Raw genomic sequence first — 21,302 nt, 5'->3', positions numbered from 1 at the left:
TTTTCACAAAACACCAGACTTTCAGCAGTGAATACTGGTGTCTTCAGCAACCAAATAGAATGCAGGGATTGAACAGGATGCATCCTGCAATCCCTTTACACGGAAATTATCCTCACCTGCCTTGTGTGGAATCTCTTGGCTGTGTTATGATAAATAGCTTCCCCATGACTTGGAGGCTGTTTGTAGGGTCTTCAGGAAGGCACCCTGGTGGGAGATTAACATAATCTATGACCTATTATTCTTCCTAATGGCCCTTCCCAGCCAGCCATCTAGACTGATTGCATTCTGCCCAGAGGGCATTCCCCAGGTGTAAACACGTTTGGAATAGGTTTCAGAGTAACAGCCTTGTTAGTCTGTATTCGCAAAAAGAAAAGGAGTACTTGTGGCACCTTAGAGACTAACCAATTTATTTGAGCATAAGCTTTCTTTCGTTAGCTACAGCTCACTTCATTCATCATTTGGAATAGATGCATAGACAATATTCCTAACTTCATATACCAAAATGATACATACATACAAATAGGATAATCATATTCAGTGAATCATAACCTTTTCAATTATATCTTATATGAGCTGTCTTGCATAAAATACATCATAGTTATGCCATAATCATAATAATAATACTATGAAGAATATGGGATTCAGTGTCACAAATACCATTACCTACTTAGTTAAAATTTTAATATACCTCCTTTAAAATCTACATCATCACACTTAACAACTCTCTTTTTTTTTAATGGACTAACTCTTAATTTGCTTGGCAACTAAGGAATTTCCTTCTGGTTTTGGCAGGATTGTTCCTTCATGTCTTAGTATTGTACATTGTGTATACTTTGCAGGTGTTTTGATGTTGGCCCAAACCTGAGTTCTCTTGTGATGACAGGAGACTGCCTTGCACTTGGTTCTACTGGTAGTATGGTGTTTTGAGAGTCAGTTCTGATATCTATCCATTGCTTATCGATCTGGGTTCCTTCCATATCCTGCTGATCAGATCTCACCATTCTTCACTCTAAGGGGTACTCAGGGTGGTGAGGTACCATACCACTACCTCCCGTTAGCGTGAAGTTGTCTGTGCCTGCTGTGGATAAGCTCCTTGAAACCACCAGCCCCTGGCAACTCAAACACCACTTTCCAAACTTCTGGATGCCTGGCTCTCTCTGTATAGGTATCAATAGGCACACATCAATCCCCAAATACTTGGAGCATTCCCTGTAGTGTCTAACCCTTGTTCCACTGAATACTCACAGGATTACTAGCTGCGCTGTGCCCTAAGGAACAGAACACACCAGCTTGTAAGGTGTGTTTCAGGACCCCCATAGCAATTAAACTTATTCTTGTTTTAACTACAACTATATCAAGTGATAGTGAATAAAAATATCGGAACCAAACAAATAAAACAAGTTTAGTCTCCAGAAGGCCTGTCATGTTTTTAACTAACAGGTTAACGTCCTGTCTAGAGAAGTTTTATCTCGCCCAAAGTTCTCTTCATCATCTTCAACCAGCATTGAGACCCCTTTCTCATGAAGCAAAATCGCAGTCCTTTTGCATCCTCAGTGAAAGGTGCCTAGGTGTTTTCTCTGACCTCCAAATATAGTCAAGCGAACCTCTGAAGTGCACCCATCAGATAGGGTTCCCTCATTCCACTGCTCCTTTTCTCTTTCTGTTAGATTTTTTTCCCTCTGAAGATCTCAAAATCCTTAATTTTTATTCAGTTCAGACTGGTGATAGGTGAACCATTGTGAATGATAATACTCAATTTACATATAATCAGGTAGATGAATAAACATCTTTTGTCTGACAGAAAACCTGTTTCTCACCTTTATTTGTGCCTTATACATTGGTACAGACTCTAAGAACATATTTTCTGTGTGTGTGTGTGTGTGTATACACACACGCGCTCGCACACTGAAAATATGTTACAGGTTATATCAGGTTATATATATATATAGGTTATATAGATATATTTTTATATATATATATATACACACACACACACATACACACACAAACTCCTTACATAGTATCTGAACATACACCTCACAGTGATACTAATAACCACTGTGACCCTGGCTTTCATTTGAGACCTCACATGACATTATTTGAACCAGAATGTACACAACAGAATCAGGATATTCCTGTAACCCCTTTGACAGTTGGCAGTTGGAGGGTTCGTGGCACACATCCACATCAAGCATTGTACCAGCTGCTATTAAGGCCTTCCATGGGAGTGTTTTTCCTTTTCAAAAATGGCTTGTCATATTTTCTTGGCTTTTTGCAGATTTCTTTAATACAGTCTTAGCAATGTTAACTGCTGATATGGTGTGTCTGAAGTGACACAGTTTAGGATGCCATGCCCACTGAATTCCTTCACTGCTGTGTACATGATAGGCACTGCAATAGAGTCTGACAGTTCATCTAGTTCCCAACAGCAGTCTACAATAATGAGGTAGTTTTTGTAGTTCATGGTGAAAAAGTCCATTCCTAATTTGCTTCAAGATCTGTTGGGGATGCTGTGTATTTTCATTGTCTCTTTTTGCTGCGTGGCCTGCATTGCCCCACATGTATCAAAAGAGCTCACCAGGTCTCTGAAATCCTTGGCCATTATATAGCATCTCTGGGTTTCTGGATTCAGACTTCTATCCAGAATGGCTCTGATGTTTTCTTGAAAGAGTTTCTGTTCTCTGTGATCTACGTATTAGGATTCGACTGCCTTTATATAGGAAACTGTCTTGGATGCTCATCTGATCTCAATAGTTCCAGTATTTTTGAGAAGAAGATGGTAGTTCTCCTCCGGTGTTTGGCCATCCTGACAGAACGATGGACATGAGCACTTGTAAACCTTTGTCTTGTGTAGTTTGGTTTCTTCACAGGCTCTGTCCATCTCCTGCCTTGAAACTGAGACAAGAAAGCATCAACCAAGTCAGTTATGTCTTTCTGTGTTTCTGTTAGATTGAGTATCTCATTTTTGTTCAGTGGCCATAATTTCATGCTGCAAGACTGCTCTAGATAAGAACTCGGTTTTGCACATCTTAATCCCTTTCTTGTAGTATACATCTAAGCTGTAGGGTTCTGTAGACTTTCAGAAGTATGTGCTGAAGCTATTTTGGGATCACAAGCAGTAGCTTTTTTAAAATGCTGTCTAGTGATTTATGGTCATTTTCTACTCCATGATATCCCAACTTTGAACATACTGGATGAAATGTTCATGTGCAAACTATTGCAGACACTCCTTTTCCATTTGAGCTTGTCTTTATTCCATTGGTGATAGTAATCTTGATGCAAAAGTGTCACTTTTGTCAGTTTTGTAGGAGTGATGCACCGTCTCATGGCATCACATTGTCTGGTTGTCTCTTTGTTCACATAGTGGTATTTCAGGATGGGATAGTCAGTCTCTAACTCCTTGACACATGTGATGGCTGCATCATGTTGAAGTAACCATGTCCAGGCTGCATCTTTGTCCAGTAGTCACCACAGGAGTTCACACACATCTGAGATGCTTGGAAGAAATTTTGTCAGATAGCTTACAAATCCTAATAATCTCTGAACTGATTACATCTTCATCTGCTGAATCAGGGGGCCAAGTTGTAGCCCTTGGGAGGTCAGCAAGTGACCCATGTCTGGTGCTGCAGTCAATCACAATGCCATCTTATTTTTATTTCATTTTAGGTTTATTTGCCTGGCTTTTTCTAGTAGACCGATGAGGTTAAGCTTATGTTTATGATCTGCCACTGCCTCTGCCATGTGTCCCAGCATCCATATACCAGAATATCATCAGATACCACTCTGATCCCTGCTAGTCCTGTTAGTATGTCTTGCTGGCAATGTTGATATTCTTTTGCTTCAGGGTTGATCCCAAATGGCATTCTCAAACATCTGTTTCTTTCCCTTCCTTCTTTTTCCCACTCCTTTATTCACTTTCCCATTCCTCACCTCCCTCTAACCTTAACTTAAAACTAAAACCAACAATAGTAATAAAACATATAATAAACACAGCTTTGCCAGTTCTTCACCATGTGTTTGCTTACATGTTATAGCCTCATCCTTCACCCTTGAATTCAGTGGGACTACTCATTTTTTACAAGTGTTTGCAGAATCAGGGTTTTATGATGCCCATGTTAGGGGAAGGATGTAGTAAATAGCCAATTACAGAATGAAAGAGAAAATAGTCAAAACCAAATAGAAATGAAGTGAGAAAATGTACAAAGAAATATGTGTGTGCTTGGCTGTGTTTTATGTCTCTGTTCTCTCTAGCATTAAGCAGCTTGACAGATATGGTCAGCTGATACTTGCAAATTCTACTGCAGCAGACTCTGGTGAATATAGTTGCTGGCTTCTTCTGTGTAATGGCTATAGCTGCAAGAAGGATGAGTCTAAAACTGGCTCAACGTACATCTTTTTCACAGGTAATGGATTCATTTGGTTTATAAACTGAAATGCCTGGGTTATCTGTCCACAAGGCAGGATTAGCATATTCGTTTCCATTTTCCTATCCATATCCATTTCATGATCTGTATCCAGACGTTGTTCCCTAGTGGATACCAAGGGATACATTTCTGGTGGAGTGAGCAGGAAATTAAGCAAATAATTAACAATAATGTGATTTGTGTGTCTACTTCCCTGTGCTTTACTCTAAATATATATCCAAAACCATGTCTAGAGGTGCAGAAAGTGCATCGTTTGCAAAAATCAGATACAATATTCTAATTTTGGAATCTGCAATAAAACTTTAACAATGCAGGAGTCCATCCCTCTTGTTTTATTTCCTTCTGAATAAACTTCTGCGGGAGAAAATAAAGTAACATGTTAAGACGCATCTTCTCATGACATTCTAATGCGAATATGCATTTCCCCCATGCATATTACATTCCCAGGGTGGAATCCTGGCCCCATTGAAGTCAGGATTTCACACAAGTTTTTTGCATCTCACACATTAGCCTTATAAGATGAGCCACTACTGTAAATATATGTACTAGCCCACAAAGCTTGAAGTTAACCGCTGCCCTCATACTTAGATATTAATGGTTGTTGTTAGGGCTGTTGATTAATCACAGTTAACTCATGCGATTAACTCAAAAACTAATTGTGATTAATCAGAGTTTTACTGGCAATAGAATACCAGTAGAAATGTATTAAATATTTTGGATGTTTTTCTGCATTTTCACATATATTGTACTCTGTGTTGTAATTGAAATCAAAGTGTATATTTTTGATTACAAACATTTGCACTGTAAAAATGATAAAAGAAATAGTATTTTTCAATTCACCTCATACTAGTACAGCAATCTTTGTCGTGAAAGTGTAAGTTACAAATGTAAATTTTTTTGTGTTACATAACTGCACTCAAAACCAAACCAATGTAAAATTTCAGAGCCTATAAGTCCACTCAGTCCTTCTTCTTGTTCAGGCAATTGCTAAGACAAACAAGTTTGTTTACATTTACAGGAGATAATGCTGCCCTTTTCTTATTTAAAATGTCACCAGAAAGTGAGAACAGGCATTTGCATTGCACTTTTGTAGCTGGTATTGCAAGGCGTTTACGTGCCAGATATGCTAAAAATTCATATGCCTCTTTATGCTTTGGCCTCCATTCCAGAGGACATGCTTCCATGCTGATGACACTCGTTTAAAAAAAAATGCATTAATTAAATTTGTGACTGAACTCCTGGGGGAGAATTGTATGTCCCTTCTCTGCTTTACCTGCATTCTGCCATATAGTTCATGTTATAGCAGTCTCAGATGATGACCCAGCACATGTTCATTTTAAGAACACTTTCACTGCAGATTTGACAAAACACAAAGAAGGTACCAATGTGAGATTTCTAAAGATAGCTACAGCGCTCGACCCAAGGTTTAAGAATCTGAAGTGCCGTCCAAAATCGGATAGTGACGAGGTGTGGAGCATGCTTTCAGAAGTCTTAAAAGAGCAATACTCCAATGCAGAAACTACAGAACCTGAACCACCAAAAAAGAAAATCAACCTTCTGCTGGTGGCATCTGACTCAGATAATGAAAATGAACATGCATTGGTCCGCACTGCTTTGGATTGTTATCAAGCAGAACCTGTCATCAGCATGGCTCCTCGAGTGGTGGTTGAAGCATGAAGGGACATATGAATCTTAAGTGCATCTGGCATGTAAATATCTTCCAGCGTCAGCTACAACAGTGCCATGAGAATGCCTGTTGTGATAAATTAAGGGGGTGGGGGGATAGCCCCTGTTTATGAACACCCAGCCAGCCAATTAGCTGTAAAATCCCTCTTGGTGTCTATTCTCTGCTTGCTTTACCTGTAAAGGGTTAACAAGCCTACAGGTAAAAGAAAAGGAGTGGGTACCTGACCAAGAAAAAACAGCCAAATGCCATTCAGTGGACTGAGAAGTGTCAGACAGCCTTTAACCAGCTTAAGATGGCCCTTATGTCTGACCCTGTACTGAGGGCCCCTAACTTTGACCAACCATTCGTCATAACCACAGATGCGTCCGTGCGTGGTGTAGGAGCAGTTTTAATGCAGGAAGGACCAGATCAGCAATTCCATCCTGTCATGTTTCGCAGCAAAAAACTTTCTGGGAGGGAAAGCCACTGGTCAGTCTCTGAAAAAGAATGTTACACCATTGTGTATGCTCTGGAGAAGCTACGTCCATACGTTTGGGGACGGTGGTTCTACCTGCAGACTGACCATGCTGAGGTGGCTTCACACAGTGAAAGAGACAAAGGCCTGTTCTACACTGGGGGCCAGGGGGGATCTATCTAAGATATGCAACTTCAGCTATGAGAATAGCATAGCTGAAGTCGACGTATCTTAGATCGACTTAGAATCACTTACTTCGCGTCCTCGCGGCGCAGGATCGACGGCCGCCGCTCCTCTGTCGACTCTGCTTCCGCCTCTCGCCCTGGTGGAGTTCCGGAGTCGACAGCAGAGCGATCGGGGATAGATTTATCGCATCAACACTAGACACGATAAATCGATCCCTGATAGATGGATCACTACTCGCCAATTCGGCAGGTAGTGTAGACGTGGCCTAACAAAAAACTTATTTGATGGAGTTTAGCTCTCCAAGGCTTCGATTTTAAAATACAGTACATTTCAGGAGTCTCTAACAAAGTGGCTGATGCACTCTTCCAGAAAGGTTTCCCAGAAATCATCCGGGTAAAAATGTCTCTGCAATCTAAGTCAGTGTAGGCCTTGAAATGTAAAAAGTACTGTTTAGTTCTTCATGTAATTATTAGTAAAATTAGAGGTGCATGAATCTTATTAACTCTGTTTCCTAGACCTCCAGGAAGAAATCCCAGCCGATGTGGACCCGATCTGAACCAGGCTGGCCAGCACTGTCTGTAATTTGGGGGGCATTTGATAAATGAAGGGGGGGCAGTTTATGAACACCCAGCCAGCCAGTTAGCTGTAAAATCTCTCTTGGTGTCTGTTTTCTCCTTGTTTAACCGATAAAGGGTTAACAAGCCCACAGGTAAAAGAAAAGGAGTGGGCACCTGACCGAAAGAGCCAATGGGAAGGCTAGAACTTTTAAATTTGGGAAAGAAACTTTCCCTTTGTCTGTTGTTCTCTGGAGAAGGAGACATGGAGCAGCAATGCTATGTAAGGCTTGAACCACGTGTGAACATTCATCTTCCATACCTAAAAGAAATTATTTGGATAGGGAATGTTTAGACAGACACAATCAGGTTTATTTTTTATTTTGGCTTCTGGATTTCCTCTGTGCTAACCCCAGATGCTTTTGTTTGCTTATAACCTTTAAGCTGAACCCCCAAGAAAGCTATTTTGGGTGCTTGATACTTGGAATTGCTCTTTTAAAATCTAGCAAAAGCCCAAGTTCCAGATGTATTTTCTTTCTTTTTGTTTTTAATAAAATTTGCCTTTTTTTAAGAACAGGATTGGATTTTTGGTGTCCTAAGAGGTCTGTGCATATGCTTTTTAATTAGCTGGTGGCAACAACTAATTTCCTTTGTTTTCTTTCTCATCTCTTCCCCGGAGGGGGGTGAAAGGGCTTGAGGGTAACCCACAGGGAGGAATTCCCAAGTGCTCCTTCCTGGGTCCAAGGATTTTTTTTTTTTTTTTTGCATTTGGGTGGTGGCAGCGTTTATCAAGCCAAGGTCAGAGAAAAGCTGTAACCTTGGGAGTTTAATACAAGCCTGGCGTGGCACATATTAATTTTTAGAATCCTTGCAGGCCCTCACCTTCTGCACTAGAGGTAACAGAGTGGGGATTCAGCCTTGACACCTGTTCTCACTTTCAGGTGACATTGCAAACAAGAAGCAGGCAGCATTATCTCCTGCAAATGTAAACAAACTTGTTTGTCTGAGTGATTGGCTGAACAAGAAGTAGGACTGAGTGGATTTGCAGGCTCTAAAATTTTAGAGTTTTATTTTTGAATGCAGTTTTTTTTTTACCCAATGCTACATTTGTAAGTTCAACTTTCATGATAAAGAGATTGCACTACAGTACTTGTATTAGGTGAATTGAAAAATACTATTTCTTTTGTTTTTTTACAGTGCAAATACGTGTAATTAAAATAAATATAAAGTGAGCGCTGTACACTTTTTGTATTCTGTGTTGTAATTGAAATCAATATATTTGAAAATGTAGAAAACACCCCAAAATATTTAAATAAGTGATATTCTATTATAGTTTAACAGTGCGATTAATCGAGATTATTTTTTTTAATCTCTTGACAGCCGTAGTTTTTATGCAAGTCAAATAACAGTCTAGTATTATTACCTAGTACACTGTTAGTGATTAATGCAAATGGTTAATTTATTATCCTAATGGGAAACATTAGGAATGATAAAACAAACTTTGCAGCCTGATTAGAGCTAAACCAGTTTTAGATGACAAATGCTTCAGTGTTATAGCATAAGATGACTAAGATAAGATTGTTTGTAATAAGGTTCAGAAATAAGTTGGAGCCATGGGATTGTATGGAAGCCATTTATCGAAACAACCTTGGAACACTGACTTCTCTTTCTTTTCAAAAGGTTGGAATAATCAGATAAGCCACCTTACAACATAGTGTTCAGGCTGGAAATATTAAGGAGTTTAACAATTGCATTTATAAGCAATATGTCAACATATTAGAATACTGCTTGTTTTTGATGACTTAACAGCACTAAAATGTTTGAATTGTTTAGTTACATAGAGTCTAAAAACAATTAAGTATTTCAAAGTCTGTATCTACAATCTTAGGTATTTCCAAGGAACCTTCCTGCTGGTACCCAAGCACAATACAAAATAAAATGCTGTCAGAGGCCATAATAAAACTCCTGGTGTTTTTCTACTTTCCCCTTTGAAAAAGGGTGGATGAATTTAAGTAGAGCCAGATAACTCATTAGGACTTTTTCGTGTAATTCTGCATAGTTTCAAAAGCTGATCCCAAAATTGTTGATGGCCTTTTTTTCTTTTTTTTAAAGATACAATCCCTCCCCCCATTTTATGAAACAGGCAAAGAAGGCTACATTCCTTTTTTTTCTAAATGTAGTGATTAAAGCCAAACTGCATATTAGTTTGTCCAAGTCAGACATGTTTTTACTTTTTTAAAAAAACAAGTCCATGGTGACAGATTTAATTAATTGTAAAGTATGTTAAAATGATTGTTGCCAGATATTTTGGACACAGAAATAAATGTCCGCTAATGCAAAATCTGAACTTAATTATTAGTAAATTTCTCCTCCCTTATGTTCATTTTTATATGTTAGAAGACCATTTACATTTAAATTTTTTCTGATATGAATAGCTAAATATTATATTGCATTACTTTCTTATATAGATAAAGGGGAGCTCTTTGTACCTACTTCCAGTTATTTCGAGATTGTCTACCTGAACCCAGATAAACCAGCAGTAATCCCTTGCAGAGTGACCATCCCATCAGCAAAAGTAACTCTGCACAGGGAGTTTCCAGCAGAAGAAATCAAAACAGATGGAACTAACATTATCTATGATGTGAAGAAGGGTTTTATCTATCAGCACCCCACCTCTGACCATATAGGAGTGGTCTATTGTAGAGCAGAATCACAGGGAGCACCTCAGATTTCCATCAAGTATCAATTACTGTATGTGGAAGGTAAGATGAATGATTACCATAGATTTACATTCAAGCCCACTTCTCTTGCTGGAGTTGCTTATAGGGCAAGATTTCAAATGTGAATTTGAAAAAAAACCGAAACCCTAATTTTAATTATGGAATTTTGCAAATTGTCTGATTTTTTTAAAATAAAAATGTACTTTTCAAATTAAATCTGTTTGTAGAACATCTTGCCAGAATTTATGCTAATATAGGAAAGCATAAGGCTTATATTATTAAGTTAAAAACTAGGTGCACACTTGTAAACCATTTTATTGTGGCAGGATAGAAACCTGTGGTGCATAATAAATTCCAGCAGCAACTGGAGCTAAAGAGGGTAATAGAGAATGTGGAAGAGCCAAGATAAATCAAAGTAAAACTTGTTAACATTTTTATTGATTTGGGACATTTATTTCCTTCCTCCCACCCACACCTTTCATTCAGTTCCTAGTGGTCCACCATCAACAACAATTGTGGCATCATCCAACAAAGCAGAAGGTGGTGACAACGTTAATGTTCTCTGTATAGTCCTTGGGGAACCAGACGTAGAAGTAGAATTCAGTTGGAAGTACCCAGGGGAAGAGGTAAGACACACAATTCTAACTTGGAAGTGCATTTTTTTTTCTTAATAAGAGTAAACTCTCATAATACAACATTTTAAATACCAGTCAGTGTTTTCTAGCTGGGGAAGGCAAGGTGGATTAGAGTGCATTGCTCAGCTCTAGGCACCAGCAAAGCAAGCACGTGCTCGGGGCGGCACAATTCCAGGGGCGGCGTCATTCCAGCCATCCTCTTTTTTGGCTTGGGAAGTTGTGCTCTCGGAGCTTGGGGCGGCAAAAAACCTAGAGCCGGCCCTGGTAGTAAGGTCATATTAGGAGGAACCAACATACAATCTCATTGATTTTCAGCCCATTTTCCTCAGTGAGGGCACAAAGTTAGTTGTAGAAATGCTCTCTAACCTGAGAGCTGTATCTGGGATGGTAAAATCAAGCTGGTGAGGTATGATGGGAAACAGTGAACACTTACCTGGTCACCAACTTCTCACAAACAAGAAGTGATTTGTCGCTTGCTTAAGAAATTCTCTTGATGATGGCAGTCATCATTCTCCTTTGGGGAAAAATTATGATATGGTGAAGCATAGTTGCATCGAGAATTTTTTGCTGTTCTTTATATGTTGCATTGGATCATATCAAAAGCTTCTATGAGGAGCTACCACTGAAGAGCCATTTGGAAACTTTTGTGCTGTTGGTGGTGGTCGTGGTGGTTCTCACGTGGAGCCTATTACATGTTTGTGCCATTTACTGCGAGGTTCAGTTCAACAAACTCACTTTGATCTCCGTAGTCCTAGCATTGGAGGATATTTATGTTATCAGTAAGTACTCTTCTCCTTCTGTACCACGCTGACAGTCGACAATAGCTTTACACTTGCAAACCTGCCCTTGGTTTGAACTTCAGGTGGCAGGATGTTCTGGCAGTAATTTCCTCCTCTGGTCTCATCACGCTGGCCATGAGGTCCAAGAGTTAAACACAGTTGGTACATAAGTGTAAACGATACTGATGCCTCTCTGGCACGATCAGTATGTGATGAATTTAAGCTTCTATAAGGAAAAATAAAAGTTCTCCAAAGAAAACATCCTAAATATAAGCAGCTACAGTGCTAGGCATAGTTTGCAGATTGACAAATACATGAATTTATCACTCTTGCTGTATATGGACAGTCGTGGTCAGCATGCATCCATCCATCTACTGCAACAAACAGTTTTGCTTACAGCGGTTATACTGGAACTGGAAGGGAACGATCCTGTTGTCAGTATTCTGCCCAAGAAGAATGAATGTTATGGATGTGTCTCAGTAGCTTTGTGATTTATGTTGCATTGAGGTTTACACTTCTAGCAAGGTTAACAATGTATCATATTGTCTTAGTCAAATATTTAGTAACTTTTGGCAAAGGAACTATTTTAAGTGCAACCTTTTTGAATTGTTTTCCTTGAATTCTTTCTTTCTTTCTTCTTTTGAGAACCACAGTCCCTACAACCTCCAGTGTTTTCAGGGCTAGGGCAGTTTAACAGTGTTCTTCCCATTATTTGATATTCACTGTGTTTTCTGTAAGAAAAAGCCACCAGAACTGTTGAGTTCCATCAGATCTCTCCTCCTACCGGCCTGCCCAGTTTCTGCAAAGCACAGAGGCTACTAAGAGACAGGGCATATTGGGCTCAGATCAGGGGAGTTGAGAGAGGTTGTGAGGGCACAGAAAAGAAGTGGGGCTCAGCCCTGCTTCTCAGAGTCCTCATTTCTTCCACCTTCTCACAACTCTATGACTGCTGCCTCATGCATCTTTTATAAATAGGTACTGATCTATATTGAACTTTGTTGAATGGAGAGAAAGGGCAGAATGTGGAGGAGCAGGTGAGTGGGTGGAAGATGTGAAGGAATGGGGCTGGCTGGGGAAGGATACTGAGAGGATACTATCAACATCATTAGCTGTCCAGGCTGAGAAATAGCTAATAAAATAACTGGAAAATTCTTCCAAACTAAAACTTGATTGGATTTGAGTTAAGGTTGCTCTAGTACAAATCCAACAACTGAGGCATGTGAATGATAGCTGGCTTATCTGGTGTTTTCCTGGAATTTTTTGTAATTGTAGTTGTGGAATTTGCACTTGGGCAACCTTAAGTGCTCATCAACTCTTAAAACTTCTATCTGTTTATATTTCTCAGGGATGTAATATTTTTGCTGACAAGTAAGTAGGAGGTAGTTAATGAAGAGACTCTCAAGTAGGCTTGGAAGCATTAGATTTTTATCAGTAAATGTCAGTAGACGTTGATTTCACCATACACACACAAACCGACAAAAATATTTCCATCAATAATAATTAAAATTTCCAGATAGGAAAAGTAAGAAATGCTGAGAACTTCTTAAGGTTTGCTTTAACAATATTTACTTTGTATATTTTGACATGTGATATTGACAGTTTGCTTGTTAACGGTTATAGAGCTTTTTAACTCTTTGAATCTCAACACCTACTGTTATTAAATGTTTGAGATCCCCTCATTATCTGACTCCATAAATTCCCACAACTGTGAAAATTTAAAATCAATAACAACTAAAAAAAAAGCTTAAAAATAAACATCGCTACTATCTGCTGAAATTATTAAAAAAATCAAATTCTGCCAACCCTACTTACAGTATTTTCTAGCTGAGATTATTCATTTTGCAATGTTATTGCTGATGTAAGAATCTGCCAGTTAGCAGTTAACAGGTGACGTGCTCTTAACTAATAATTGATGACTGGCTTGATTGACTTGTTGAGAGTAGCCTGGGTAACTGACTAGACAACTTCTTAGACACTAGACAGACTAGACAGCTTCTTAGACACTGGCTCCTCTTTCCTGTGCATACGTGCAGATTGGACTCTCTTTGGCTAATGTACTGGTCTTTGCACGCCATGACAGTTGGCTTTTAGCAGTTTTTCTCCTATTAAACTAATCTGAAGGTGAATATGATGTCCTGAGGTCCTGTATAAATAATCTTGGCATTTGTAAATGGCTACTAAATTAACACTAGAAAGAGACACTGTCTATTCTTAATTTATATGTGATACATCTTACTTTCCTTCCAAAGGTGCCTCACTCTTATGGAAGAGAGAGCATACACTTTAAACATGTTCGGGTTTCATTTTCTTTACTTTTTGGCGTCAACGTACTGCAGAGCTTGAAGATATTTTCATTTCCTACCAGGTTCGTCCTGGTTGCTATTGTAGCATAAGCCAACATGGTTAAAGTTTTGTTTCCAGCATTGTGGATGCAAACAGAAAAAGCTATTGCTGTCTAGACATTTACATTGTAATCCGACCGCAGGATATCGCTGCATTTAACACCTGCGCCGCCCCTCCCCCCCCATAATTTGCTACCAGAGACTTGTGTTTTCAGTTCTTTACATCAAATTTTTCACATAAACATTTGGGTCAATTCCTGCCATGTCTCTAACCTCATTGGATGGTGGGGGTTGAGGTGAGTGTCAGGGGACACTGGCCTACAGAAAATGTCCTTTAACGTTTTGATTTTTCAAGATAGAATTTTTCCCATGAAATCAGCCAAATGGCTTTCCAACTCTTACATGGGAACAGGCAGCTATCTGAACATCCTTGCTTGCATTTTAGCTTGAATATTTCAGAAACAGCTTGATGGAGGGCAACACAATAACTCTTTTGGATGGTATAATACTGTGCTGTCTAGAAAGTTCTTGATGAATACGGTGTCAGCTGTAAAATTAACACAAGGGTCCTCTCTACACTACAGAAATGGTGGCAGTCCAACTATAATGTAACAGTTTTATCCTGTGTGGATAAAAAAAAATCCACAGCCACATTAGGGAACCAAGCTTTCACCCTAGTAGATACCAAGTCTAAAACATGATTCTCTAAGATAGGTATCGTATCTGTTCACACAGGCATGGGAAAAGCATTAACGTAAGTGGGCCACAACCATAATCTGACTGATATCAACGTGGCTGTTTTTGTAGTTTAGATAGGGCCACAGTTGTAAATGTACTGGATCAGCCAAATAGTCCAAACCTGCGTACCTGGGAATTTCAGAATGAAAGTCTTCCTATCCTTATCTAGCACAAGAGGGTACAGATGGCTGTGTTAACACTTAAAATGAAGGCATGAATGCAGAGGGAGAACGTGCAGTTTGGTTGTGGCTTCAAGAGGGGACAAGAGTAAACTCAAAGTGAATTTAAAACAGGGATTTCTAAATGGAAAAGCTAAAATGAATACAACGGTAGTGATCAACCTTGCTTGTAGCTTTTATTTTAGGAAAATTGCTGTAATGGCTGCTAAACACCCTCAGCTTCCTCGCTTAATTAATCTGACTTTCAGATTAGATTCATATGTCTGAGCATGTGTTTTGGATTTTGAAATGAAATACTGTTAACAATATACTGTCACTAAATAGCGTTTGCAGAATTATACATCATCATTTCCTTATGTGGATGTTTTAAAAACAGTATGAAAGGCCTGTGATTATCCAAGATTCTTGGAGGCTGATCAACAGAGGAATTGGGCATACCACAAGAATCTCCAAGAGTGTTATTGCCATTGAAGATTTTGAAACCATTGATGCTGGCAACTATATTTGTACAGCTCAGAATCTACGAGGACAAACCACAGTAGCCACCCGTGTTGAACTGACCTGATGTGTGGAGTCTGTGGACACAGAATGAACAAACAGTATGTTATTGGACACATTAACCCTTTAGTTTCTTTTTATGAATTCTGAGGTGGAGATTTCTGTCAATATCTCTCTCCTCATGTCCTTACATTCCACTTCCATTAGAGAGCAGTGATCCTAATGCTTAGCAATACTCAGGAGAATTGGGTTGAAACCCATGTATTAAACCTTTGTAGCCTGATTATGCATGTGGCTCCCAAGTGCTCCTAATACAGTGATAAATCTTTGGCAGGGAGAGTCTATATACAAATAACTTTTATGTTAGGTAAATATAACCACTATTAAAATGTTGATTGTGCATTATTTTCATGAATGCTGACAGGAGGATATAAAATAACTTTTTAAGTAGACCCACCAGCATAGATATATTTTCTTCTTTGTCATGGTGGTGATTTTAACACTTTGTACATGTAAAAATATTAAAACTTAGTCATGATTCACTTGTTATAGAAAATTAGTCAACAGTGATTACTCTTCTCTGGTTTGGTAGACCTTGATTAAATTTCTTCACTGAATATTGACAAAGTTGTATAAGTGTGTGGTTTTCCTGTTTACTGTCATACCTGAGAGATGGTTAGGATTGAGTACATGCTAACTTTAAATTGTGGTAGCACTGAACATTTTTTAAAGGGAGGTACTTTTAAAAAAAATTATAGTTAACAGGTAAAATATTTTGCATTTTTGTCTTAGGGTATTTCCAGTTGTATATCTCGCTCTTGCTCTTATGTAGTTAATTTTAAAATGCCCACCCTCTTTAGCATGGGAGTTTAACTATTGCTACATAGTAGAGATATGACTTGGCATTTATAAGCAATCTTTCACAGGAGAATATAAGCAGAACACACTGATTTACAGTACTGATTGAGAAAAGATCCTGTATCAGCCAGGTTGGTAACTACCTTGACTGTATTAAGTGAATTTACTCCAATCTTAGTATAAATGAAAATGAAACACCTGAATCAAAAATGTAAGCAATCTGTAGACTTGTGTAATTTAGTAGAGAGAGAAACAGCTAAGCTTCTCACTATGGAATGAGTTGCCAAAAAGCAGGTTGTATAATAGAAAAAGGAAAACAACCACAGTTAGGTTATTAAATTAAGAAATTGGTTGTCCCATCATAATCAACACTGATGGCTCTGATGATGATCAAGAGTGACATTTCAATAGCTGGTGCCTTCCTGAGAGCCCACACAGACTGATAAAGCTACAAACCACTGATACAAGAACAACCCAGTAACATAACTGATTACAGCTGATCAGGATTAACCAAGAATTGCATTAAACAAACAGCATTGACATCAACAAGAATATAATTGTTTGTACAGTGGAAAAGCCCACTCCTTAACAAGGAATAAAAATCATCACTATAGGATAATTAACAACAGATTAAGTCAGAGGGGAGGATAGGACATTTCAGTTAAGCAGTAGTGCTTTGCTTTTTTCAATCAATGAATGGCAGGAAGGAAACCCTCAACTGCCTGAAGAAGAGCTGTGTGTAAACTCCAAAGCATGTCTCTTTCACCAACAGAAGTTGGTCCAATAAAAGAGATGATCTCACCCACCTTGTCTCTTTAGTAACATTTATGGCTACTGCCATCTTGGGAGAATGGTCACACCTGTAAATTGGACATTAATATTACAAACAAAATCCTATTTAAATACAAAAATGGGACTATACAACTCAATTCACCATCTCAGAGAGGATAGTGCATAAGGGATATCCACCCAAGGGAGAATATGATAAAGAAAAGGCAAAACAATAAGATGCATCATCTCATCAGAAATGCTAGTTTGTAATCTTCATTCAGATCAGCTAGTAACATAAGTCTTAATTAAATGCACCACTGCCCCATCCCCTTTTCTAGGGGAAGGGAGCTGTTCGATTAACTGGCAGGGGAAAGATAACCCCCTGCCCTGAGACCTTCTGTGCACCCCTCTCAGAAATGCAGTTGGAGTTCATGGCCAGGTGTGGAGGGGGAAAGAATCCTCTGTGTCTTGGTGCAATAGGCTAAGCTGTGTGGACGGAGGGAGAGTTGATTGCCTTTTGTGTGCATGCCCTTCCTGTGTGTTTGAAGTGCTCAGGGCAGGCAGCAGCCATGCTACTGTGACTGTGGACCCATGTGTCCATCCCCACAGTGGATGTATAGGTTGAACGGTGTTCCAAAACTTCTGTGGGTCTGAGCCATTTTTAGCATCAGGAAATAATTTTTCCCTCAGCAAGGTTAACAAGTTCCCGCCACTTTCCTTGAGGCCTACGTTTAGGTTAGTAAGGAGCTATGACAGGATTTAGCAGCTGTATCCATGTTTGCTTGTAATTTCATGGCAACTTGCTGCCTATGTCCAGCCTGGATGGACCCATAAGCTTGGAGGCGGGGAATGGGATAGATTCACTCTGCAAAGACATAAGGTATGTCTACACTACAAGCTTTGGCTGTGCGTGCCAGCTCTCAGCGGATGTAGAGTGTAAAAATGGTAGCATGGACTTGCTGCCCTAACTAGGTACCTACAGGGTCCCGGTGAGTTTGTCAGAGCAGCTCACCCATACTGCTACTGACCATGTGACAGTGGCTATACTACTCTGTGTAGGGCTCTAGCTCAGACGAGACCTAGTGTGTGTACGTGTACACCAGCCTTCCCGTGTGCCCTCATTTCCCTTTGTGTGCAGAGGGTAAGAGAGGATTCAGAGGGGGGCTGAACCCTGAGGGTTAGACCTGAATATTGGTTATTTGGCATAGAGAACAGTGGTTGCACTGCACCCCAATAAATCTGTTTCTTGTGGATGTGGGGTGGGCGGAGTTAAGTTTCAGCTTCCGCTTTTAAAATCCACCCAAGTCTTCATTCTCCTCTGTTCTGATTGTTCTGATCAATGAAAAATCCTGTACCTTTCCCTCTGATGGACGCTAGGGGTGTCCACCTTTTTCAGCTCAAAGTCGTTTCAGTACCTCCAAAACTTGTCATTAGATAACTCATTTCCTTAAAACGTCTAGCAAGTGAGACAGCATCACCTATCCTAAATCGACTTCTGTTCAGTAACACATTGAATGGTGTGGGAGCACCACCTCCCTTAGGTGACAGTTCTCAAGGCAATAAGAAATAAGATGCAAATCCTCAAACACAGCAGCTGTATGGTTATCTAAGTAAGAGCTCTATAGCAGCTTCCAGAGGAGGAGCTTAAATTGCTGGGCCATAGGGGTGAGTTAAGCCTGACACACCTTTTTTTGGAAGTAAATGCATTCTCCATTTTAACGGCTAGGAAAGGTGAGGCATGGAGGGCCTAATTTTTCTGTCTCATCCTGAGAGGTGTCCCACTGAGATGAATAGAATTAGAGTTGTGAAAAGGAGAAGAGAATCAATCACCTCTCCAGAATTAAATACGTAATTTGTCCAAGAACAAACATCCCCAACTCTGCCAGCATGTTACTGCTTCCAGTCCTATGCCTCAACCGCAAGACAATTTGTTCTTCCCACTCTTTATCAGACGTGCATTTGCTGCAAGTAAAGCGCAAATATGTTCTGAAAAAAGCAGAGGGGAAAAAAGATAAAATGGTGTCACACTTAATAGTGCTTGGTGCTTTTCTAAGCTGCGTACCCGTCCTAGAGAAGAGATTAGACAACAGTGCAGCAGCTGTCCAAGGCATTCTCTCTCTCTCTCTAAAAAGTCTGACTTTCTGGTGCTGTTCTGCTAGGTAGACCATTTTTATCCAGTGCAGCCCTAGATGATTTCCTGGCTTGCCGCACAGCAACTGTAGTTTTAAATGCCAACATTTATCATCCACTGACACACTGTGTCTGTCTGAATTATGTGATACTCAAGGCTGAAATGTCTGTGGTTGGCCAGAGAAACTCAGGCACCTGACGTGTTTCTGAACACCAAAGTCTTCACTTAGCATAGGTGATACTCTTCATGACAACAGTAAGCAATGTAAGGAAATGATTAATTTTCTTAGTTTGGGTTTTGTCACATCTACTAATGACAAATATTTTATTTTAACAGAGAAAAATTTTAGGGGTGATGTCACCCAACTATTGTCATGAAGATTACAAAACATTTGATGTTGAATATCATTGTAATTTCCTGTGTTGAGAATTTTCATTATGGGGGTAGCAGGCAGACAACCTAAGCATAAAAGTTGCTAATGCTTTCAATTATAAAAGATTGAGAGGGTGCAATACTTGCAGTAGGCTTTTGAAATTCAGCAAGAGGCAAGCCCTGGTGCTAGATAAATACAATTCCATTTAGCTGAGGTACCATATTCCTGCTATTGCCAACTTTTTCCTGAGAAATGCAAGGCACTTCCACAGATAATTGCATGAGCATGCTAAAGTTCTGGACCCACACCACTGCTGTTGCAACCCACTCATTGGGCAATACCAGGGAGTTGCCAGAGCAGCAGCACAAGACCTAACAAACGGCCTTAGCAGTCCATCACCCCTTCTGAGGGCATTATAAGAGGGCAGCAACCTGCCTCTCATACTCAGGGGTAGAGAGATCAAGAGTCCTTCTACCCACTGGATTTAACACATGGTGCTAGTATTCCATCTGCCCCTACATAATGGGCTTCTGTACTATGGTGCTAAACCCTGCTGATGCATTTTTTGGTGGGTGGGAAGAAGAGGTGTTAGTTGTAACATAAAACATTAGCATCTTTAAAAAAAAAAAAAAAAGGCCCTAAAAAAGGGAGATTTAATGCGATTAAAAGATTTTTGGGTGCAAAAAAACCTCAAAACTTGGACCATGAGCAGCCTAAATTCTGGCATTTCATTTGTGTGACTGTAGTGTATTATGTGATCACAAACTATTTTTTACATAGTTTTTTTTACATATGCCTTATTCAGCATACAGGTTGGCTGCATGATGAAGAATTGTTTATTTTTGTGGCATCACTACAACTGTAGTGTGAAGATACCATCCCTGTGTAAGTATTTCACATACTGCAGTATGTGTGTTACATCGTAGGTTTCTCTCCGATTTGTTAATGTTGCAAAGAGTGGCTTTATATTTGAGACAAAGCCAATCTTATTTTTACTTCTGGAATTTTCTCAGATGTGAAGCTACAGTACTTAATAGCCTTGGTAAGTGGTAAAACGTGACTCTGATCACCTGAGGAAGACTTCTTTTCAAGCATTAGATTGAGAGGATGGTTATTACAAAGTATGCTAAAGTTTTCATTGCTCTAGCTTCATTCAGATTATATCAATAGGTGGCAATTATTTTAGATTGTAAGTTCAATAATGTAGCTGATTTTTAGAATGGAATTTTTGCAAGCTTTTTCATTTTATTTTTATCCAATTGTTTTGACAAATTATGATGAGCAACCGTGCAGTGACCGCTCATCAGGAAACATTCAAGTTTCATGCATCTGACCAGATTGAAGTGTGGACTTATTAGCAACAGTGTACATTTTTCCTCCCTTTTTTTCTACAGTAGTCTGATTCCTATTAACACAGCACAGTCAAATTTTCACAACTGGCTTACTGACTGGAAAGATGAAGTTTCATTTTCAAAAGGGGCTTGGCATTGAGACCTACCGTAAAGGAGGAGGGAAGGAGCCTCTCAAAATTCAAGTACGTATATTTTCCCCTGTAAACTGTTCTCTGGAGCACATTGAACTCTAATGATGTAAGGAATGTTTTTGAAACTAAGCTTCACATAATGTTTTACTCGTTTGCCTCTCAACTTGCCAAGGCTAATTGTTTTCCAATAAAGCAAAAACTACTGTCCACTGAGAAGGAACACTGTCAAAGCTAGGGTTCTGTGCTACATTTACTTATGAAACAGGCTTCTAGTATTCATGCTTGTAATTTTTTGCCTTTAAAGTTACTGGACTGGAGACAGTACATTAAAGCTGGGTCATCCTCTTTGGGATCGCACCTGAGACCTCTAGATCTTAACACATGAGCCTCTACTGCCTACACTAAAAGATCTTTTCTCTCTTGGCCAAGGCTGTGGTAGGCTTATCAAGCTCCAATTGGCCTAGCCAGCAGTCAGTGTGTCACTCTGTCC

At 39.4% G+C, this 21,302-nt stretch overlaps 1 protein-coding gene across 1 annotated transcript in view; it reads left to right on the top strand.

Annotated features, from left to right (window-relative positions):
• PDGFRL (platelet derived growth factor receptor like) overlaps window positions 1-15,263 on the top strand; it is a 49,370-nt gene extending 34,107 nt beyond the window's left edge. The window contains exons 3-6 of the mRNA XM_077814564.1: window positions 4,252-4,403; window positions 9,774-10,067; window positions 10,512-10,651; window positions 15,075-15,263. Of these exons, the coding sequence (XP_077670690.1) occupies window positions 4,252-4,403; window positions 9,774-10,067; window positions 10,512-10,651; window positions 15,075-15,263 (775 nt within the window). The remainder of the gene's footprint in view (window positions 1-4,251; window positions 4,404-9,773; window positions 10,068-10,511; window positions 10,652-15,074) is intronic.
• The last annotated feature ends 6,039 nt before the right edge of the window (window positions 15,264-21,302 follow it).

This window comes from Eretmochelys imbricata, chromosome 4, assembly GCF_965152235.1.
Source record: "Eretmochelys imbricata isolate rEreImb1 chromosome 4, rEreImb1.hap1, whole genome shotgun sequence".
NCBI lineage: Eukaryota > Metazoa > Chordata > Testudines > Cheloniidae > Eretmochelys > Eretmochelys imbricata.
The sequence above is the reverse complement of the archived record's forward strand: the minus strand, read 5'-3'. Positions and strand labels throughout refer to the sequence as shown.